This window comes from Maniola jurtina, chromosome 15 (genome assembly GCF_905333055.1).
Source record: "Maniola jurtina chromosome 15, ilManJurt1.1, whole genome shotgun sequence".
Lineage (NCBI taxonomy): Eukaryota > Metazoa > Arthropoda > Insecta > Lepidoptera > Nymphalidae > Maniola > Maniola jurtina.
The window spans coordinates 1,271,921-1,296,014 of record NC_060043.1 but is presented as its reverse complement, the minus strand read 5'-3'; the positions used below and the strand labels follow the sequence as shown (position 1 = coordinate 1,296,014).

Sequence of the window (24,094 nt, the reverse complement as noted above, 5' to 3'; positions counted from 1 at the left end):
TGAAAACACACTAATAGCTTAAGATTGAAAATAAGTTGTGAAAAATTAAAATAACGAAAACTTCCTTCAAAGGAACGTTTATAATGCGACAAAATCAAAATGCTTCCGAAAAGACGCCTATGCAAATACTTTAGAGATGTATTGGATTTAGCAACTTTATAATCATATACATAACCACAAAATTTTACTGCAACGTCCTAAATTCTAGGATCAAAAAGTTTTGGCGGCAAAAATAAAGCTTTACTCACCAGACCCATGTCCTGTAGGCGTCGAGATATCGATCTAGACAGTATCGGTTCTTGAATATCCAAGTAAAAGCAAAAATTTTTTCTGACTGAAAAATATTTAATGGTTAGAGATCATCGAGATCACACAAAAATAACACTAAGTTTATTTATAAACGTGACATACTTTTGTTGTACTTTTCTTGCAATTGAAAATTCGAGACCATCATGTTAAAAATAAAAGAATTCTTGCACAAAATAACAACGTACTACATTTATCAATTTCCATCGATTTGTATTGGTAATCCGCGTCAGGTAACTAAAATATTGGCACAGTCACTTTTGTTATATAAGCGCATTTAAAATTACACAATACACGTAATGAATATTCACAAAACAATAAATATGTACAATGTTTAAAATAAAACATAATTTTGACCCTTCTAAGAAAGGTAAATGTCACTGACAGCTGAGATCAATAGACAACTAGTAAAGTATAAACACATTTATTGATGATCTATGGTACAAATCGATGATGGCGAAATGCAATCGATAGGTAGTTAGGTACGGGTTTTTGCCCATGTTAACGAATCAATGTAATCAATGTTGAGTACTCAGTAAATAAAATAATTATGTACTTAATTTTAAAGAATATAAAAAAATAAAAATTATAGTATACCTATTCATAAAGATGGCATCATAAACGTAGGTAACTAGTTACCTACTTACCTACGTTTTAAATACCTAACTAGTATACTATTTCCAAATGTTTCATTGAATAAACTACTCCATTCCTCTCTTTGTTTTACTTTGATCCGGTAGGCAACTGCCGCCGCTACATAACTACACAGAGAGTACATAAAGCTCTGATGGACAGTACATGCTATCTATGTACCAGCAATATACGTGTTTTATCGATTACTCATGCTCGCAGTATATTACGTGTGTATTGGTCGTAGATACAAGCGTTCTGTATTCAGCCTAGCGGAGCTCGACCGTTTATTTTGCCATATTCTCTGTTATGGCCACTAAAATGAATACTTATTCCCATAAAATCTAAACCTTTGAAATCAGACGATTATTATTCGTTTCATGAATGTAAAATATCTCTTTAGGTCCTTTCTTCGTTTGAAAACTGTAAGAAATTGCTTCGAAATATTTAATTTTACCCGACTGCGGCAAAGCCAAAAGGAAGGGTTATGATTTTATTTTTATTTATTTGTACCTATCCAGTTTCTGTGTGTTCCACCGTAGTGACTAAACTACTGGGCCGATTTTGATGAATGAAGTGTCAATTGATTCGTTGTAAAGGTCCGGGTGACAGGCTAGGTATATTTTAAACGAGAAAATTGACCTAACGGATGTTACATCAAAAAAGGGGGGGAAATCAAAAAAGTTTTTTTAACCCCCGACCCAAAAAGAGGGGTGTTATAAGTTTGACGTGTGTATCTGTCTATGGCATCGTAGCTCCTAAACTAATGAACCGATTTTAATTTAGATTTTTTTGTTTGACAGGTGGCTGGATCGAGAGTGTTCTTAGCTACAATCCAAGAAAATCGGTTCAGCCGTTTGAAAGCTATCAGCTCTTTTCTAGTTCTTACTGTAACCTTCACTTGTCGGGGGTGTTATAAATTTTTAATTTACACTTGTTACTTTTGTATCGAGTGGGATGTCAAATGAATGAGGAGAAAATTTTGAGTTCATGAATATAAATGTATTTAAAAATAAAGACAATTTCCCTCAAATATTTCAGCGTTTATAAAAACGATCGCAGTTGGGTTTGTTTCAACTTATTGTAGGATTCACACACACATTTGTGTAGGAGGACACATTTCTTTTATTTATTTCATCTAAATCCAATTGATGTAAAAAACAATTGAATAAAAGTTCTAACCTTGAGAGCGAGATTTATTTTTTTGCCTTTTTCCTGTTACTCAGGTTTAATTCATCAGAAAAAAATAAAAATAAATGTTATCGTGAAAATAAGTCATTAAGTGGCAGCCCTTATTCTGATGTATTAAGTCTACTCTCCAACAGATGTCGCTCGCCGATTAATCACTTTATCAAATGAAAAATAGATGGCAGCACTACAACTGTAATCATTGCTATTTTCAGACTTGTTTTGTGGCTTTCAAGGTTGCCAATAAAATTCAAAAAAAATATAATAATTTCGCGAAAAATAATGAAAAAGCGCACATTACAATTTAGAAAGAGAGAAGAAGAAGATAAGACTAGCTTAAGACTGTAATATTTACAAGTTAAAAAAATTAAATGGCAATACTTATGTACCTAATTTTGTTGTAAACTTATCCAGCTAAAATATGGAGAATAATGATATGAAAAATAAAGTTACTATTTTATAGTGTATTAGAGGCTCTAGCATTTTAATGTTCTAACTAGCTATTTAGCTGTCTTTCAATCAGGGAATTGGTCGGTCATCAAATAAATAAAAAATACTGAACTTAGAACTTCGTTTATTGAAGCAAACAAATAGTAGGTTTACATTTGATCAAATAAAAAGCAAATGATCTATTCTAACAGCCATATAATCAATAAAAACAATTTACACTTTATACATCCCATATTAGATGTTTTACCAAGTTCACAGGGTTTCTTCTTAAATGAATATAACATATCTGTTCTATTTACTAAACCCAATCACAAATAATTTAGACCAAATGTGTCAATATAACATTTAACTGCTAAGTACTGATAATTTTTATTTATTATCACAGTATTTTGGGTTTTGGGCTACTGTGACCTCATCTGAGCTGCAAAGTTTCAAACTTTTGTGTGGAAATAGTTCACCTGTTATCTGTATGGATTAATTCTAGATGAATTGAACAAATCAACAGGAGCCCTACCACGGTAGTTTGACAACTAGTATGACCCCAACACTGTTACTATTTGCTAAAATACATTGCTGCAGCAAAAATATCATAAATTCAACCAATTACAGCAATTGAAATTTTAATAATGATTGATGCAGCTTTATCTGAATCAACCCACAGATTATAAGAGTTAGTCCATTCCATACTAAAAGAGTAATAGACAGCTCACGAGTTATGTAATAAACTAATACTAGATTTTCAAAGTAAACATTGCTGCATCTATAATATTTGCACTTTACAACTTTATTTATCTGTAATAACAAATATGCAGAGGGTTAGCAATACAACTTTGGCAGAGTATTTATTGGTTATAACACATTTGGTCTAACATTACAAATGATTTATTATTACTGTATTTGTTCAATCATAAATGTCTTCTTTATCAGCAATGTACTGAACAATATCTCTAGGTCTAACAAGTCTTTCTGCATCTCCGTCTGGGATTTCGAAACCAAATTCATCCTCCATCGCCATGATGATTTCTACATGGTCTAGCGAGTCCAACCCCAGGTCAGTCATAAAGTGTGAGTCTAGGGACAACTGAAAAAGAAAAATATACTAAGTTAAAAATTAATTCTGAATACCTACTAAATGATTCACCTACTAAAGTAACTTTGGAATTAGCATAACTTAAAAATCATTCTACTTCCAAGTTAATATACTTAATATAATATACTTATTACTAGTTGACTCCGCTGACTTCGTCTATGTGGAGTTACATTTTTAAAAATCGTGTGAAAACTCTTTGTTTTTCAAAGATGAAAAGTAGCTTATGTAATTGCCAAGATGCAATCTATTTCTATACTTACTAAATAATATTTAAGTCTGTTAAATAGATGAGCCTGAAAAAGCTGACAGACAAAGACTTTACAGAACTTGCATTTACAATATTAGAATTGAACAAATCAAACTTTATTTCTTTTTAAGATTCAATATTAAGTTTTACTCTATTCAAAAGGGCTTCCAAAGTGATAAAACTAAATATTTTTTGGAATAAATTTAATAGATGCTAAAAATTATTGATTCCACATATAAGTCTCCATTTCTGAGTTCTTTCTCTTTGGATGATTGTTCATTAATTGACCATCTACTGGAGTAAGAGATCTAAAAGATTTTTATAAATTTATTTACGGCCCAGGAGCAGTCCTTGAAGGCCTAATATTAAACATTGATGCCTAAACTATCTCTACATTGCCATCAAAAAAGCTTCCGTGTTGCATAAATTATTACAGAAATCCTAACTAATTGAGTCATATACCAAGATCTGCATCCTATTTATGTAAAATGTCTCATTAATACTGATTTTTACAAAGGTCAGAATACCTTTTCAGGATTAATTTTGTCATAAAGTTGGAGTACTAGAATCACTCTTTGCCTGAGAAGATCGAGTGTAATCGGGGGCGCGTGGCTGTAGGTGCGAACGATTTTCCGACTCTGAAACAAAATTAAAAATAAATCTATCTGTACCTGTACTGAAACGAGTTTGTCGTAAGCCTTGCACACTTTGAGCACTCGGTCTTGGATCTCCGACTCTGTTATCTTATGAACTGGCCCGGTGGCGTATTGTCGCTGGTTTAGTACCTAAACATTTTGCATCACTGTACAAACGTTATGCAACAAGAGAATTAAAGGTTATGTTATTGACATTTTAAATTAAAAAATGGAACGCCCTGTACGATAAAACAATAGATAATTGTATTAAGAAAAGTTAAATAGGACAAAAAAAGGAGATAAGGAAAATAAATCAATCCGTATTGATCGAAAAAGACGGCTTACCACATTCGATGTGTGCTCAAAATTATAAGCGCTGGCGATAGATTTAATGGGAATTTTTTGTTGCAAAGCTACTGTGGATAGTCTGCATATTGTTGCGGAATTGTATGTCGTGGATTTTCGTAATAAACCATTAAAAGCACTTCGCACAAAATTAACAGCAGCCATTTTTCGGCTAGTTCAATTAGTTCAATACTTCATAGACAAAAACTGACAAAAGAACAACTAAGTGCCATGGCAGAATTGGTAGAGTTGCCAAAATTTATTATAATTTTTTTTCCATAAAATCGGCAAATTTGTTATTTTTTTAGTGATAAAATCGTTGATATCAGCCTGTCATTGTGATAAACTGTAAATATTTTTTGAAATCACAAATTGTGTTTGAGCTGTCTTTATTACGCAGACTTTTTTACAAACTAAAATCTGATAGGGATTTACGTAAGCTCAAGAGATAATAAAATTAATAAAAGATCTTAAACACAACAGTTGCAACTTTTTTTTTTTTCAATGGCCATGTTTTTTATTGAAAATATTACAATGAAACTTAAGCTAGCCTTATCTAATTACTATACAAATCATTAGTTGCAACTAACTTTATAACATATAAAATTAATTTGCAACGAGATGAGAAAATAGGGAAATTTTTGTATGATCTGGCAACTCTAAATCAAAACACTGGAGTTCAGAGCTAGAAGGTCAGTTAAAATAAACTATAGTTTATTGATTTCAGGTGGGCCAACCTAACAAATTTGACAATGTCAATGTCAAGACTTCGTCTGCGATGGCGTTTGCTGGCGCGCGTGCTGTGCTTGTTTGGAGTGTTTTATTTTGTTAAGAGTGGCTGGTTTTTGTGTTAGTTGGTGTTTTTTGGTGGTGGAACTGACTGGGAAGCGCTCTAAAGGGGCGCCGCGCGTATGTCGGCGGGCGCCGGCGCAGGCGGAGTCCATACTTGTATAAATTCAATAACTTGAAAATATCACAAACTTAACATTGGCTAATCAGAATAAAGCCAGATTAAAGAAAAAAAAAAAAAACGTCAATGTCAATAACATATAAGCTGTCATGTGGCTGTCAAGTGTCATATTGTCATTTGTCATATTGTAATTTGTTTTGTGTGTAGACGCATGATGGAGATGATTTTATTGTTTTTCTAAAAGAAATTATTAACAGTAATGGGTAACGCGGACACGAAATTAAACTTTAGAAAGGCTGTCGTTCAGCTCACGTCGAAAACGCAGGTTTGTTAGAGTTTCGCCACCTACGCAGTAGTAAAAAGTGTTACAATCCTGCAAACTTTCTGTCACCTTTTATATCGATTGAAAATGTGTATTTTAGCCAGTCGACGCGTCTGACGAGAGTTTCTGGGATCAGTTCTGGTCAGAGAGCGTGACTAACGTGCAGGATGTGTTCGCTTTGGCGCCTGGAGCCGAAATACGCGCGTTACGTGAGGAGTCTCCGAACAACCTGGCGACACTTGTTTACAAGGCCGTGGAAAAGCTGGTGAAAATTGTCGACAGCAGCTGTAGAACGCAGCGAGAACAACAGACTGGTATAGGGTTTTCACAACTTATTTATATTACTTATATAAAAAAATTAAACAATAGAGAGCTTTATATTGCTTGATGCAAATATTAATTATCTTTGTTTTTAAATTTTTGGATTACATATATCGAAAATCTGGTTTAGTTACTGGCTTAAATGGTTAAATTTTCAAAGATGTTCAAAGAAGTTTCTTAGCTACTCGTTATAAAACTGATAAAAATGATTTAAAAGCATATTAAAAAAGTTAATTGAATAAAGACATTTCAATTTCATGTTCAATTAGCTGTTGTAGGAAAACATGATGATAAACTGTAATACCTAAATAAATTTATTAAATTTTCCTTTAATTAACTGAAGAAATTAAATAGGACTCGTAAGAATGTCAATACGTATGCAACATGCTAACTAAACTTAAGTATGTAATTACTATTGCAGTGTTTGTACACTTGTATTTAAAACTAGATGATGCCCACGACTTTGTCTGCATAGATTTACGTTTTTATAAATCCCATAGGAACTCTTTGATTCTTCGGAATAAAAAGTTGTCTTTATAAGTTTTTGGGATACAAGCTACCTCTGTTCCAAATTTCATATAAATCTGTCAAAATGATGGGCCTTTAGGAATTCCATGAGGACTCTATGATTTTCCGGAATAAAAAGTAGCCTAAGTACCAAATTTCATCAAAATTGGTTAAACTGTTGGGCCATCAAAGCTGGCAGACAGACACCTTCGCATTTATAATATTAGTATGGATAATATATATTTTTTTATTTATTTATTACTAGCTAATGCCCGCGACTTCGTTCGCGTGGATGTAGGTTTTTTTGAATTCCCGTGGGAACTCTTTGATTTTTCGGGATAAAAAGTAGCCTATGTGCTAATCCAGGGTATAATCTATCTACATTTTAAATTTCAGCGCAATCCGTCCAGTAGTTTTTGCGTGAAGGAGTAACAAACATACACACACACACACACACACACATACAAACTTTCTCCTTTATAATATTAGTGTGATTATTGACATTAAAAAATATACAGAGAGTTTTTGTTACATTCGGCAATAAATGCAACTATAGAAGTTTACAAAAATATCAATTGGAAAGTCCATACTATTTTCTTTCTAAATTTTTGTAGCACTGAACTGCGCACGTCTGTTGACGCGTGTGCTCCCCTACATGCTGGAGGAGCCAGAATGGCACAGCTTCTTCTGGTCCTCGCTACCAGCAGCCGCTGAGAATGAGTCGGTGCCCCTTGCACAGTCACTCATCAATGCTATATGTGTAAGTTACAAAACTGTTGCCTGAAACTAAAAATATTACACAGATTAGCTGTGATGCCCGCGACTTTGTTGGCATGGATATAGGTTTAAAAAAATCATGTGGGAACTCATTCATTTTTCAGGATAAAAAGTAGCCTATGTGTTAATCCAGGGTATAATTTATTTCCATTCCAAAATTTCAGCCAAATCTGTTATGTAGTTTTTGTGTGACAGAGTAACAATCATAGACACACACACATACAAATTTTCGCCTTTATAATATTAGTGTGAGGTGTGATAATACATTATTGTAAAATGAAAAACTATATCTCGTTTATTGTGTTGCAGGATCTACTGTTTTGTCCAGACTTTACAGTAGTGAGCACCAAGAGATCTGGACCAGTAAGTATGATTTTTGAATTATTTTTCCAAGTAGTAAAGTAATTTGTCACTTTATAAGCTTAACACATAGAACCCATAAAGACAAGTTCTATACTTAGAACTTGTCTTTATGGGTTCTATGAGTTAATAGTTGGTTTTTTTTTCTCTCTCGTCTGGCTTTACAAAGATTAGCCAATGTCAAGTTTGTAGTTATTTGTAACAAGTTAGGGAAACTAAACAAGTATGGACCCCGTCTGTGCCGGCGCCCGCCGACACACGCGCAGCACCCTACCCCCTTAGAGCGCTTCCCAGTCAGTTTTAACAAAAAAAAAAAAACTTTTATTGTTTCACCATAAAATTACAACCAAGAATTAGGTTAAACCACTGATGCCTAAAATAAGTTGTACACTCGTGTTATAGGCATCAGGGCTCTCCCCTTACAGACTTGAATATTGAAAACAATAAAAAATAAGAAAATATTAAGTTTACAAAAACAAGAAGACATTAAGTTACAGTGAAGTTTAATATATACCTACATATTATATACAAACTAGATGACCTCTCTGAAAAACACTCCAAAAAGGCAGAGCACGCGCGCCAACTAACACCAACACAGACAAAGTCCTTAATAGTTGTTGTAAACTGTACTTGATGATTTTTTGCCAAATTATGATTTCTTCTTTTGAAATTTGTTCAAAAAGTGATTTAAAAAAAAGGATAATATGTGAATGAATGATGAATGAACTGAAATTGAATGAATGAAAAAATCGTATGACTTATTAGTTATTACATTTGACTACAATTTCCAATACCAATGTTATAGCTGATGTATCCAGAATAATGTATAATGAATCTGTCCAGTACCAAGTAAAGCAGAGGTTCCCAGACTTATAGATGACTTTCAAAATTTAGCTGGTTCTGGTGGACCTCTGGCAGCTACATTTCTATTTTCTACTATAACCCCAAAACTCGACAGATATGAAAATTAGACCTGAGCGTTGCGGCTGAGTTCCAATCACAAATTAATAGTTTTTAATGGAAGAATAGTTAATAATGGAATATGCAAGTTTTTACAAGTAACAGTCGCTGAGCTTCTTAAAATATTATCTGCCTACATTGATATAGGTGAAGTCAAGCCAACATTTTAGTTCTTCACTATCAAAAGCAGATAAATTTTCATGGAACCCCATTTTTTTTCACACAAACTTAGACCCCAATCGAGGGTCCCGTGGATCCTGGACCACTTGGGAACTAATGAAGTGAAGGATAATTTTTAGGAGCGTGCAGAGGAGCTATCGTCTCTAGACAGCTGCGAGTACATCTGGGCGGGCGGGGTGGGCTTCGCGCGGAGCCCGCCGCGCTGCGCGCAGCACGAGGCCGCGCGGACGGAGCTGCTGAGGCTGCTCCTGACTTGCTTCAGCGAGACCATCTACAAGCCTGCCAGTCAGGCCGCCACGCATCACAACAAATGGATCGCGTAAGTAAGGCCCGATAGCCCCGCTCTTATGCATAAACGTCCCTAGCGTTGGGGCCCCAAAGTACGCCTCGATAACTCAACGGTTGAGGAGCAGGCTGAATTGCGAATTGTCGGTCGTTCAAACCCCGCCCATTGCACTATTGACGTACCCACCCCTGGCAAAAACTTTACGCTTAATTGGAAGGGAAAGGGGAGTATTAGTCATAATTAACATGGCTAATATTTTTTTTAAATCTTTTTAAAAGAAAAGTGCTAGATTGGCAAGATCTTAAGCCCGCCTGCACTGACATTTATTTATTTATTTATTTATTTTATTTTACATCTAATTGAACGGCTGTGCCACTTACACGAACTAGATGATTATTACACAAATACAAAAAGAGAAAAAATAAATAAAAGGTAAAGCTAGAACAAAATATGTTACAATAAAAGATTTTAAATTTTGAATGTTTGCTGAGAGCACTGAATGATCCTGTTCATTCAATGCTCTCCGCGTATCTCAGTAACTCCTGAACCAACGATGTCCACCCGTCATTGAATGGATCCCATTGATCATTTATATCCGAGAGCGCGTTGAAGGAAGCCAATGAACGCGGTATCGCATACCGCGATTTAAAAAACATACTATACATATTTGGTCTACATATAAATATTTAAAAAAAAAATGTTTTCTGTCTTCCGCTCATTGCCTATGCGTTCACGCATCATCCATCCAATTGATTTGTGTACAGTTGTTGTTGACATAGTACAAACAATCAACATACAATTTGCAACTAAAATCTTTCAATGGACTATCGTTCAATTTTAGTCAAATGAAAATCGTTAAGACTGGTATATCTTTTGATGTAATAATAATATGATCTAACAGTTCTTATAATCCATAACAATTAAAATCAATTAAGGAAACACAAATTTTACAATAAACTACAAAATCCGATGATTGGTTCTTATCAATTTTTTTATCAAATTGTGTTTGATTACTGTTTAATGACATCTTACCATAATATAGCCTAGTTATGCCTGTATTTTGAACTAGGGGATGCCCGCGGCTTCGCCCGCGTGGATTTCGATTTTTTTAAATTCCGTAGGAACTCTTTGATTTTCTGGGATAATAGTAGCCTTCCCCGGGATGTATCCCAAGTCTGTACCAAATTTCATTAAAATCGGTTCAGCGGTTAGGCTGTGAAAAATAGCAGACGTACCAGTAGTATGGATAGATCAGGTATGACGCATAACTGAGTAGGTTCCTGCGGTAGTGGAGCGGTGCGGGAGGGGTGTGATGACTGTATTTTGAACTAGGGGATGCCCGCGGCTTCGCCCGCGTGGATTTTGATATTTTTAAATCCCTTAGGAACTCTTTGATTTTCCGGGATAAAAAGTAGTCTATGTCCTTCCCCGAGATGTGTCCCAAGTCTGTACCAAATTTCATTAAAATCGGTTCAGCGGTTGGGCTGTGAAAACGCAGCAGATGTACCAGTAGTATGGATAGATCAGGTATGACGCATAACTGAGTATGTTCCTGCGGTAGTGGAGCGGTGCGGGAGGGGTGTGATGACGTGACGTGGCGCTCAGTGATTCGTCAACTTGTGACAACTGTCACCCTCCCGCACCACTCCACTTCAGTTATTATATTCAGTTATGCGCTATACCTTTTTTTTTTTTTCTCTCATTTGGCATTACAAAGATTAGTCAATGTCAAGTTTGTAGTTATTTGTAACAAGTTAGTTAATTTATACAAGTATGGACCACCTCTGTGCCGGCGCTCGCCGACATACGCACTGCACCCACTAAGAGCGCTTTCCAGTCAGTTTGAACAATAAAAACACTCCAAAAAGGCAGAGCACGCCCGCCAGCTAACACCAACACAGACGAAGTCCTGCGCTATACCTATCTATCTGGGTTTTTTGGAACTTTATTTTAAAAACTCAAGCTCAAAATCGTTTATTCAGAGTAGGTATTATCATACTCCTTTTGATCGTAAGAATTGTTAGATTTGTAAGATTATATAGTTGTGATAATTAATCATGTAAACTTAAAACTAAAGGTACTAGGGTTCCAAAAGCGCCCCATGGCTTTGCCCACTTACAACATCTTGGTCATATATTTTGTAAACATCTTCTTTGTGGAAATGCATTAAATCGATCATGAGCGAGTTCACCCTCCGACTCGCACTTGGCCGATTTTCGGGTCGCTGTGACCACAACCATTTTTGAGGGTTAGATCCGCGCCTGGCTAACCAACACACTTAGTCTCTCGCACCAAAGGTTGCCTGGTGAACATTAGTCTAAACAATAAGGTCGCCTTTGCATACAATTATATTAGTCTCTTGGTTCTTTGTCGTTTTTTTTTGTGCAATAAAGTTTTCTATCTATCTAGAACTGAGTTGGCTCGTGTTTAATGGTTTTTTTCTTAAATAGGTATCTGACGAGTCCAGAAAACCGCCACGCGTTACCTCTCTTCACATCCCTGCTGAACACCGTTTGCTCCTACGACCCCGTTGGGCTGGGCTTGCCGTACAACCATCTGCTCTTCGCCGACACACTGGAACCGCTGGTCGAGGTAACGGAATAGAAACAAATGCATGCTCCTATATTTGTACAATTATCCATACTAATATTATAAATGCGAAAGTATGTTTGTCTGTTTGCTAGCTTTTCACGGCCCAACAATTTAACTGATTTATATGAAATTCGCTACAGAGGTATCTTGCATCCCAGACATTGACATAGACAACTGTATATCCCAGAAAATCAAAGAGTTCCCACAGGATTTTATAAAAACCAAATCCACGTGCATGAAGTCGCTGGCATCATCTAGTCTGTATATATAAAAGAAAAAGCTGACTGACTGACTGACTGATTTATCAACGCACAGCTCAAACTACGGGACTGATTGGACTGAAATTTGGCATGCAGATAGTTTTTATGACGTAGACATTAGTTAAAAAGGATTTTTTAAAGTTCGTCCCTAGTGCGGTAACACAGGGGTTTGGAAAAAAAAAGAATAAAACATAATTGCTTACAGGTAGCCCTTCAAGTTCTAATAGTAACATTGGATCACGACACAAGTAATGCAGTCAATGAAGATTCTGACGAGGTAAGATATTATTTATGAATACACATAAAAAATACACTCTGTGCAAATTTCAACTCTATACTCAATACAGTTCATGAGATTCAGCCTGCTGACAGACAGACAGTGGAGGTTTTGTAATAGGGCCTTGTTCACGCACAACAGACGGAAACGTTTAAGTGCGGAAACCAGCCCAGAGAGAAGAAGGGCCTCGTTGTCACACATTAGGTACAAAACCCTAAACAAATCGGAATAAACTTAAAATAGACCTATTTTTTAGTACAGTACGTGTGCAAGTCCGACTCGCAAAAGACCATTTTTTTATAATAAAGCCAAAGTCAAAGTCAAAATCGTTTATTCAAAGTAGGTAATAACTAGGTAGGTATAATCCTTTTGAATGTGTGATAATTAATTACGCGACTTAAAACTAAAACTAAAGCTATGAGGGTTCCAAACGCGCCCAAGTCTGAGAAGAGCACACAACAAACTCAGCCGGGTATTCATTTTTTTTTACAATTTTAACTAATAATGGCTAATACCATTTTTTTTACAGAGGCTTCCAGACAACCTGTTCATAAACTACCTATCGCGAATACACCGCGACGAGGACTTCCAGTTCGCGCTCCGCGGGGTGACGAGGCTCCTCAACAACCCTCTGCAGCAAACCTACTTGCCCAACTCTAGCAAGAAGGTTGCGCTGCATCAGGAACTGCTGGTCTTGTTCTGGAAATGTTGCGACTACAATAAGGTAACTTTTTAATGTTTTATCTTGATGTCTTTTCTGGGGATGCCAGCTGGTCTGACCACAAATTTTGGAACTGGTATACAGATGGCGGAAATGAAACCAGATATGTGAAAAAAAACTTGTTGAAAACTGGTTTCAATTACTTTGTTTCAGAAATTCATGTACTACGTGCTGAAAAGTAGCGACGTCCTAGAAGTTTTAGTGCCTATATTGTATCATCTGAACGATTCACGCGCCGACCAATGTAAGTTATAGAGACAACTTTGCCAAAATTTTAAACAATTTTTTTTTAAATATAGACTTACGCTTGGCTGCAATCAGACCTGTTAGCAAGTGATGATACAGCCCGAGATGGAGCGCGCTTGCTTAGAAGTTGCCTGTTCACTCTTGACTTGAAGGTACCCATATTAAAAGTGGAAGGGAAAACTGATGCCGGTCGGGAATTCCATATTCTAGCGGTTCGGATTAGAAACGAGGAAGCAAATCGCTTCGGACGTGTCCGAGGAATTTCAATTACCTACGGGTGCAGGCCTTGACGATGCCTTGCAGTAGGTACGAATCTTTTTTTTTATACTTGTATTTTTATCAACAGCTCGCGTAGGTCTTATGCACATCGGCGTTTTCATTCTACTCCTTCTATCCGGGGAGCGAAATTTCGGCGTGCGTCTGAACAAGCCCTATACGGCCACAGTGCCAATGGATATCCCGGTATTCACGGGCACCCACGCTGACCTTCTCGTGGTGGTGTTCCATAAGATCATCACTACTGGCCACCAGAGGCTACAGCCTTTGTTTGACTGCCTGCTCACCATTCTAGTCAATGGTAAGTGCCCATAAATATTACAGTCCTATCTACAGTGTGAAATTTTGGCCATTTCCATAGACATAACTGCCCAAGTGCCCTAAGATATACCGGATATGGGGCCTATAAAATCTCTGTACCGCGTGTGGTATAATCCAGAGTACATAATATAATAAAAGATGTGATTATCAAACTTGGTGTTTTGTTTTATTAACATCAGCCTCTCCTACCTAACATTACGATCACATACACGCACACGCAACACAGACACACGCACACGCAAGACACACACACATGCACACACACACACACGACTTATTAGCTAGATTCCATTATTTTGTCCCAGTTAAAAGTACCCCACTTTAACAGTAATACAGAAAATAAACATTTCATATTGTTCCAGTATCCCCATACCTAAAGACCTTATCAATGGTGTCATCAACCAAGCTCCTACATCTACTGGAAGCGTTCAGTACACCGTGGTTCCTGTTCTCACGGCCGCATCATCACCACCTCGTGTTTTTCTTACTGGAGATGTTCAACAACATGATACAATATCAATTTGATGGTGAGCATTTAAATACAAAAGTTGCAGGACACGCAGGATATATATCTGCGTCGTTTAGGAATAATAAAGTCTAAGTAATAAGGTGTCATTTGAGATACACTTCAATTCTTTTGGATTCACGCTTATTCTTTATCATAAATCTATATACATATAATAAAATTGTAGAAAAGTGGTGTCTGTACAATGGAAATATATAAAAAAAGGGTTGTTATTATATCGATGCCGAATCCGAAATTGTAATTAAATTTTTTTTTGTCTGTTTGTCTGTGTGTTTGTGCACGCTAATATCAGAAACGACTTAATCGATTTAGATACGGTTTTCCTAATATATTGTAGTAAGCTACACTTAACATTTAGTGTTTATTTCATGTCAATCGGTTCATAAATAAAAAAGTTATGTCAATTTAAAGAATCACGGCGAACATTTTTAACGTACAGAGTACGTACTACACGCCTCGCGCCTGAGCGTGGCTATATAAAGCGCGCTGAGAGCTATTCCACGCGAACGAAGTCGCGGGCACAGCTAGTACATAATATATAACTACTTTTTAAGAAAATATTGGAATACTTTTTGATGTAAGATATTATCCATACATGTAAAATGTAAACAAAGCTATTTAGTTTTTTGTATTTATCCTAAAAGTAAGGTGCTATTAGGTATATGTGGAGTGTGAATACGTCTTTATCTTGAAGTCCACGTTGTTCTTGTGTTCTTACAACCTGCAGCGACTTTTCATTTTTTGTACATTGTAAAATAGTACCTATGGTTTCCTTTTATCCTCAAAGGCAACTCAAATCTGGTTTACACGATAATCCGTAAACGCGCCGTGTTCCACAACCTCGCGAACTTGCCCCACGAGCACGCGGCCATCGCGCGCTCGCTCGCCGCCGCCAAAGGGAAGGGACTCCACAACCCTACTAAGGCCTTGCCAAGGTAATGGTTAAAGGTATTAAATGATCTAGGAAACGTTCGTAAAAAAACTGTGTTTTAGGGCCGATTTTTCATTCGTCAAATTACACTTATCTATTGTATAAAGACATATTGACAGATTTCTTTTACAAAAACTTTCGAACCCTCAAATTTATTTCTCAGATAAAAGTTACTTGACGATTGCCAAATCGGCGCTTGATATCTTTTCAACTTAGTGTGATAATGTAGATCAAAGTTCGCTTTTCCGCCCAAAGTTTTTGTCAGAATCGCAAAATAATGTGACACTCATAGAGTGTGCTAAATGCACAAAACACAAAGTCTTGTTTGATACACATAGTGTGCTTGCATCGTCAAAATATCGGCACTCTTGCGTGTGCCATGCCCGTAAATGCGGATTGAAATAGCATGCCCTCAGGTTTGACTTGGAACAACCTTAAATACACAATAATATCTGCGCAGGACCCGCAGCGTGGAGTCGGTGGCCGAAGCCGCGATGGAAGGCTCGCGGCCCGCGCAGCCGGCCGAGCCCGGCACTCTCAACGCCACTCTACCTGACACTCCAGGTAACCTCATGAACCTCACACACACCACCACACCATCACAGGGTGTGTGTTCTTTACATAGTCGTGCAAGGAACACATACCGTGTTATTTACACACGACAGGAAATGTGTTCAGTCAAAGACATGACAAAATAATAACGTCATTTTTTAAAATCTAATTGGTCGACTGAACACATCCACTCTAGTCCATGGTAAGTGCCCATAAATGTAACAGTTCCCATACACATCCCAGATACAGTGTTCATGGTTATGTAACATAAATCCACCTGGTACGTTTCGAAAAATAAGTAACTTAATCAACCAATCAAACTAATAGTGTCAAGAAACGTTCTCTGTGTACCTACTAATTAATGGCAGAAATTTCACTTTTTTCAACATTTTTTTTTTTACTATTCTTACTCCTAGGTTAACTTTACTTTACTATAGTTTTAGATTTATTCAATTACCATTGCACCTTGAATATTTTTTTTATGTTTTCCCTATTTCGGAAAGTTTTTAGCTACTTTTTGTATCATTTTACTAATGTGATTAATATAATTGTTCCATGTTAATTGTGTGAATGTGCATGTAGTGTTTGCTTTAAAATTATTTTACATACAACGTCATGTAATTTAACTTTATTTAATTTAAGATCATTTTTGTAAAAATCGCTAGCGAACCTTATTAATAAAAATAAAAATAAAATATAATGCCCAAAATTTCCATGGGCATAACGGCCCAAGTGCTATAAGATATACCGGATATATATTTTTAATAAAGTGCTCCGCGTTTTATTAAAATATATCCTGGTAAACTCCAAGGCCATACCAGGGAAGGAGTAAATGTGGTCGGTGAGTTTTCCCTGATCGACTGAAGCCGAAGGCCACTTCAAGTCAGTTGCAAACTTGACCGGTAAACTTGATCGTGTATGCGCAGCGTATTCAAGCTCTGTGTTTATGTGTACAACGTCTGACGGCTCTATTTTTACACCCCGTGTCTACTCTCTAGCTATAGCAACAATGACGGAAAGGGAATCGGCGCACCCCCCCGCGCGGGAGCAGTTGCTGCCCAAACGGTCTGGTGGCGACGGGGAAGACCGCAGCCCCGACAGGCACCGCGACGATGATGATGATGAGGCCACGCACACTATTGCACATGTATGTATTTATTACACACACAACAGCCAGTATCTCGCATAAAGGACAATGGCGTGGATTTGAATCGCCCCAGCAATGCCCCGCGTATTTCTGGGGCGAGTCAAATCCACGCTATTCACGCTGCAATCACTAAATATAATACGGCATGATATTGTAAACTGAACATTAAGGTCTCAAGGTGCTAGATTGGCGACCCTGAACATTGAGGTCCCAAGGTGGACCTCGCACTGGAAAGCGCAGCGTTTGAAGATCCTCCACAAGGTGGACACGTGACGACGCAAGGAGCCACTGGATTCAGGCGGTTACTTTGCGCGTGTAAGCCCCTACAAGAAACCTATGTCCATTGTGGACGTCTATCGGTTGATAATGATGATGATGATAAAAAAATTGATGATGACAAAAAGTCCATAAATGTGTTAGTTAATTAATCGAACTCTAACTAAGCAATATTAATTAATTAATTTTTGTGGCGATTTAAAACGTATGTGTATCTAGACTGCAAGATGAGTCATCGAAGACTGCTCTTAATTGATACTAGCGGATACCCGACGTGTACTACTACGCTTAAAAAGCTCTTTATAACTATCGTCGCATTATTGCCTTTCTAATGAAACCAACGAAACGAAGTTTGGCGATCATCATCCGAAAAGCTCCTCTATTCCCCAAACTTCGTTTCGAAGAAGGCACGCGATGATGATGACGATGAATGAAACCAATCTGAGGCACATCGGTTGGATGGTTTCAAAGTCTTTAGCGGACATAGGTAGAATCATTTTTCGCGTTTTATATATTTTATGTAGATAAATTGCTGGGTTCACAGAAGGAAAGTATACGGGTAGGGTCAGAGAGCAGTGTAATGGGGGAGAGTGCAGACGAGTGGCGGCCTAGCGGCGAGTGGGTGTCATCGTGGCGCGGCCGACTGCCCCTGCAGACTATCATGAGGCTGCTACAGGTGTTGGTGCCACAAGTCGAAAAGATCTGCATTGACAAGTAAGCCTGTTTGATAAAAAAAATTGTGCTTGCTGCGCTTGCGAGATTTTATAATATGCTTTTTACCCGATTACGGCAAAGCCAAAAGGAAGGGTTATGATTTTAGTAGTCTATGTATGTATGTTTGTATCTAGATTCTGTGTGTTCCACCGTAGCGCCTAAACTACTGGGCCGATTTTGATGAATGCGGTGTCAATTGATTCATTGTAAAGATTCGGGCGACATAGGTTATATTTTATATGAAAAAAATAGACTGTAGTTGGGTTTTAGTTTTCAACTTTATCTTGTTTTTGGGTCATGTTCAATTGATTGGTGACGTATGTTGTCTGCAGGGGGCTGACGGACGAATCAGAGATCCTGCGGTTTCTGCAGCACGGCACGCTGGTGGGTCTGCTGCCGGTGCCGCACCCGATCCTCATCCGCAAGTACCAGGCCAACGCAGGCACGGCCGCGTGGTTCCGCACCTACATGTGGGGAGTCATCTACATACGGTGAGTTTGTACGGGAGTCAAGCGGTGTCTGTGTGCTCGACCGTAGCAATAGGGAAATTTCCCACCGAGGAGTGGTGTGCTCGGTAGCGCCAGTTGGGACTTCGTCTGTGTTGGGGTTAGCTGGCGGGCGTGCTCTGCCTTTTTGGAGTGTTTTTTTTGTTAAAACTGACTGGGAAGCGCTCTAAGGGGGTTCCGTGCGTATGTCAGCGAGCGCCGCCACAGACGGGGTCCATACTTGTATAGTTTAACTAATTTGTTACAAACAACTACAAACTTGACATTGGGTAATCTTTGTAAAGCCAGACAAGAGAGAAAAAAAAAGCGCCAGTTGGGCCGACGCGGTGACATGTTGAAAACTTCTATAGTGTAGATTCCTAAACGCACCGTTAGTGCGATTCAGATGTGCATGTTCTACTTGAGCATCAGCTTTATGGTACTCGTGCTGCCATTTAATGGGTGCGTTGTGAGTGGCGTCCGCCTTGGGTTCGTGTATCGAGTGATTGTTAATTGAAGCGCCCTCATTTTGCAGTTGTGGCAACGGCCATAAGTTTCATGTTTGAAGTAGAACTTCTTTAGAGCTGACTTGAGAGAAAGGCTCTTTACACGCCATCCGATCCGAATCTGAGAATTCTCGATCAGTGCTTAAACAGTCATCCTCCTTCCTCAGATGTTTTTTCGGACGGAAATGACGTTCAAAGGTCACTTGCGCCGAAAATAATTTGTGACCGCCGACTTTTATCGAGGTATTTTGTGCCAGATAGTGCCATGGTTTAAAAACTATTTTTTACTCACTGCATTGTCTGTATGATAAATGGTAAATACTGTACAAAATATAGGTTTTTTGTACAGCGCGGGAATGCCGCGAGTGTTTCGTTTATTTGCACGCCATCGCATGGCAAATGTGGTGATACTAAAATGAATAGTTGTAATATCTTTGTTAACCTGCATTTAGAGCAAATAAATGATTGATTTGATTTGATTTGATTTGACTTATCTAATCAACCATTTTTTTCCAGTAACGTGGACCCGCCGATATGGTACGACACAGACGTGAAACTGTTCGAGATCCAGCGAGTATGATCATAGACCACACCGACCTAGGCGACGACTCGGCTGCTACTCTACTTTATATCGAATACACCGCAATATCCAAATAAATACACTTCTAATTTTTAATTAAGTACCATAAAAAATTCTGCTTAGAGTGATACCCTTTCCCCTCCAACTATGCGTAAAGCTTGTGTTGGGAGTACATGGGATGCGTGGATTTGCCATGCCATTTAATTTGTAATGTAAACCAAATATGCACACATTCATACTTTTAATACAAAGCAAACTTATAACTTTCGTAAAATAAAGTTAAAGAAAAGATTAGCGATCGCAAATTCAAATCAATAAACCTTTCCTGCCTTAGAATTATGGTATCTAATTTAAAATTAGTGGTGTTTATGAAATATACGTAATACATATGAACATTGAACATAATGTAATAAACCAAACTAATACAGAGATATTTTATAAGATCTTGCGACTGATTGGGTCCTACACGTGGCGTTAAGTAAAAAACGGTGACATTAAACCTGTGCAGGGGATGATTTATCGATCTATTTGATGATACGTAGTAAGGCGCGACAGTCGGAGCATCTATTCTGCCGCGCATTAATTCATCAATCAACCTTCCGCTTCAGGCGCTATAAGAGAACCTAAAGGCTTTCTGTAATTAACGCCAAGTGATGACGTCATCATAACCGATGGACGTCCACTGCTGGACTTTATATCCTTATTCTCATTTACCTTCGAATACAGCTATTTTATTTAGTTTTCATAATAATCATGTTTTACAATTTGTTAGCTAATTACAATCTTGTGTTATAAAAATAGTGAGAATTATAACTTTAATGTTAGTGAGCGTTCTTAGTTCACACCTAACGTAGCGATTAATAGGTTACGTCGATGTACCTGCGCAGAAATCTTATTTGAATGGCGTGAAAATATCTCAGCCAATCATAGCGTGCGTCCGTCCGCTATTGGTTGTTGCCTACGCGCCATGTTTTGTGCCCGCGAATTATGAGCGAGATAGCACGAGTCTGTCGTCATTGTGTTTAAAATCTTAACGTCAAGCAATAAGGTCTGTATTTCATTACATTCTATTTCTTACTATACATTCGGTTTTAGTCGGCGGCTGACAATACGTTAGGTGTGAACGTGCGCTCAAAAATAAAATTCTGAAAACGTGTTTTTACATTATTATTTAAATTTTATATAACATTTGTAAATCGTTCTTATGATATGAAACGCTTTTATGTTTTAAAACGCTTTACAGATTATTTCAATTGACTATTAGATTGTTTGTGTTGTTTCTATTTAAAAATGTGTTTTAAATCTATGTTTATAAAATATATAATTTGACAGAATGAAAATATAGATGTTAATGCTTACTGACCTAAGAATTGCATTTAATAGAAAAATTAAAGATCTCTATTTTATTCTTCGTATATTATCGGGTTTGTAATGATAAATATTCAAAACGCTTTTGCATTTATGTAATATTCTGAATTGGAATCAGGAAAACTTATACTTGTGGCGCTGTTTTTTTAATTTACCTATAGCTCTGGATTCGGGTCCGTACGTGATTATGAATAACAATGTTACCAGCGGTAAAAATATTCCTTAAAAATAGGGATAATCATTATAGCATTTTGTATATGAAATTCAATGACATTTGGACATTCCAATATTGTGTTGTAATTTTTATGACAGTGTTTTTATCTACACTTCAAGGAATTTCTAAATATTTTTTATATACATATCCAAAATTGAGGAAACGGCAGGATTAGTTTCGATAACTGCAAAATGTCGCTACTAGATGGCATTAACAGTCGCTTCAGTACTGATTGAACATACATAACATTTCACACTGGCCACAGTGACCCGTGGCCTAGCGGTGAGGGCGTCGGGCGCGAACCCAGAAGGCTCAGGTTCGAATCCTGCCAGTTCTGCAATTTTTAATACGTATTTAAAAATTATTATGTAAATATTGGAAACTCTGTAAATATTGAAAAATTGGCATACTCTTGAACAATTTAGGCACTTTATTAAATCATAATTTACCATACATAATATTTCGTCTGAGTTAAGTGCACTTCATAGTATTTTTATTGTAATTCGTAAACCATTATTATGTAGCTAGATTAATCTATTTATTTTATGATAATAAAGAATTTAATTATTTCACCAATGTACTTAATGTTATAGAAAAATACATGGAAACATGATGAGCTTGAGTCAACTGTTTTTTTTTCACCCCTTTTATATATTTTTGATATATTATAAATATACATATAATTATATAGGAACGCTAGCAAAAACTTAGCGATATTATTATCTGCCTTAACACAATCCAATGACAATAACCATTTGCCTTATCTTGTATTTTTAGTGATTTAATAATTTTCAAACCCGGCTTGTATTGCGTGCAAAACTCGGGCCAATGCCCCACGACGCAGCATTGACTTCGAGTGGCCTATTTACGGAACGTTTGTTGACCTTTAGCGTCAAGTCAGATTTTTTTTAATGGTATATCTAGACAGTAATCATCAGTACTATCACCTGTCTTCGTTTTTGCTAGCGTTCTGATTACACCCTGTATTATTATATAGAGCGGAGCGCAGCGCAGAGCATGCCCGCGAAGTTTTCTAATCGCGTGACACATTACGCGAATTTCTACCAGACAACGCGCGAGCACGCGCGGGACTGCGCGCGGATGCGCGAGTATCCGCACGGATGAACAATTGATTTTAGATCTTATTTCAATGAGAACAATGTCGATAATACTTTGACTGTGAAAAATGCTCTGCGCTGCGCTCCGCCATATGTGCGCCGGCCCTAATACGCAAACCCGGCCGAGATCTGTTTTTGTACAGTCGGCAGCAAAGCATTCTTTTTAGGGTCCCGTACTCGAAGGGGCAAACGGGACGCTGTTACTAAAACTCCGCTGTCCGTCTGCCAGTGGCTAGTAGATAGAGAGTTGAAATTTTCACAGAATGTGCATTTCTATTGCCGTTGTAATAACTGATGTGAATCAAACGAGTACATGATGGGAACTGAACTTTATTATATTTATTTTCATAATACCCACTTCTATACAACATCTTTCCCCTTATTTTTATAAAGTTAAGAACACAATATATTCTTACAATATTATTAATTGATCAATAGAGAAACTTAAGACTGAAATTAGGTATACATTAATATACGTAATCCAATTTAACATTAAGTAAATTATTAAAACATTAATTAATTACAATATTTAAACATTACATACTACTTACTAAAAATAAAAATTAATTATACATGCATATTGTTTATATATTAGAATTAATCTAGCTGTAATGAATTGTACCTATTTAATTAATAAATAATCATTTTAAATATTTTAAATTCATGCGAGCCTTGACAGCCGCCGGTCTGCGTGCTGCTATTTTATTTTCATTATTTGGCATACTCTCATTATCATAGACCGTAAGGGTTTCCGCGGTAGTAGTAGCAGTAGGATGAGTATCCTGAGGTGTATTATGATTGTCGCCTTCTGCGTCACTCCACTTATCTTCCTCCGTTGCGCGAGTTTCAACTGGAGGCATGAGTAGTAAATGACGTCTATTTCGTCTGTAACGTCTCCCGGACACATTGTCCTTGACGAAGTACGAGCGCGGTTGAGGCGCTGCACTTTGTACTACGGCATGCTTCCGTTTGCCTTCATCAACCATAACTACACTCTGTCCCGGTACTAGTTCGGGCAAAACTCGCGAATGCTGATCGTAATAAGTTTTACTCTTAACCTGCTTACCTAAGATGCTTTGGTAATCCGCGGTGTTATCACGCTGGGGTCTAAGAGATCGCTCATGCGCTGGAAGCCTGGTATTTAATCTGCGCCCCATGAGCAGTTCAGCTGGAGAGCTTACTCCATCGCGTGGACATGCTCTAAAGTTCAGCAGTCCCAAGTGAAAGTCTGATCCCGAATTAGTTGCTTTAATTAACATATTTTTAATAGTTCGTACGCTTTTTTCACTTCGGCCGTTAGCTTGAGGATAGTTGGGTGACGTAGTGATATGAGAAAACCCCCATTTTGTTCGGAAATCGGCAAATTCCCTTGAGCAATACGCCGGGCCGTTGTCAGTGACCAATTGAACTGGAATGCCATGCCTGGCGAACTGATCCTTCATAGCTTGTATGACCGCCTTGCTTCCTATA

At 37.4% G+C, this 24,094-nt stretch overlaps 3 protein-coding genes across 5 annotated transcripts in view; 1 reads left to right on the top strand and 2 right to left on the bottom strand.

The window, feature by feature from the left end:
* LOC123872701 (protein chiffon) overlaps window positions 1-697 on the bottom strand; it is a 36,421-nt gene extending 35,724 nt beyond the window's left edge. For both annotated transcript variants that reach the window (XR_006797522.1, XM_045917141.1), the window contains exons 1-2: window positions 412-697; window positions 249-334 (exon numbers count right to left, since the gene is read on the bottom strand). Coding sequence is in view for 1 of the 2 variants with exons in the window: in XM_045917141.1 (XP_045773097.1) it covers window positions 249-334; window positions 412-454 (129 nt within the window). In the remaining variant the exon portion in view is untranslated. The remainder of the gene's footprint in view (window positions 1-248; window positions 335-411) is intronic.
* Window positions 698-2,681: 1,984 nt separating this feature from the next.
* LOC123872708 (acyl carrier protein, mitochondrial) lies at window positions 2,682-5,112 on the bottom strand. 2 transcript variants are annotated; one of them, XM_045917164.1, is made up of 4 exons: window positions 4,892-5,112; window positions 4,583-4,696; window positions 4,439-4,549; window positions 2,682-3,655 (listed from the first exon to the last, which is right to left on the bottom strand). In XM_045917164.1, the coding sequence occupies exons 1-4, from the start codon at window positions 5,054-5,056 to the stop codon at window positions 3,476-3,478; spliced, it is 570 nt and encodes a 189-aa protein (XP_045773120.1). In that variant the 5' UTR covers window positions 5,057-5,112; the 3' UTR covers window positions 2,682-3,475. The 2 variants fall into 2 exon arrangements, with proteins under 2 accessions (XP_045773120.1, XP_045773119.1); XM_045917163.1 differs by lacking the exon at window positions 4,439-4,549 and having other exon boundaries at window positions 4,892-5,108.
* Window positions 5,113-5,983: 871 nt separating this feature from the next.
* LOC123872331 (protein HID1) lies at window positions 5,984-22,128 on the top strand. The gene is made up of 17 exons (XM_045916545.1): window positions 5,984-6,126; window positions 6,224-6,437; window positions 7,566-7,711; window positions 8,038-8,091; window positions 9,348-9,547; window positions 11,965-12,106; window positions 12,572-12,643; window positions 13,173-13,367; window positions 13,518-13,608; window positions 13,957-14,187; window positions 14,570-14,734; window positions 15,521-15,668; window positions 16,125-16,228; window positions 17,215-17,363; window positions 18,184-18,353; window positions 18,686-18,844; window positions 19,861-22,128. The coding sequence occupies exons 1-17, from the start codon at window positions 6,061-6,063 to the stop codon at window positions 19,922-19,924; spliced, it is 2,370 nt and encodes a 789-aa protein (XP_045772501.1). The 5' UTR covers window positions 5,984-6,060; the 3' UTR covers window positions 19,925-22,128.
* The last annotated feature ends 1,966 nt before the right edge of the window (window positions 22,129-24,094 follow it).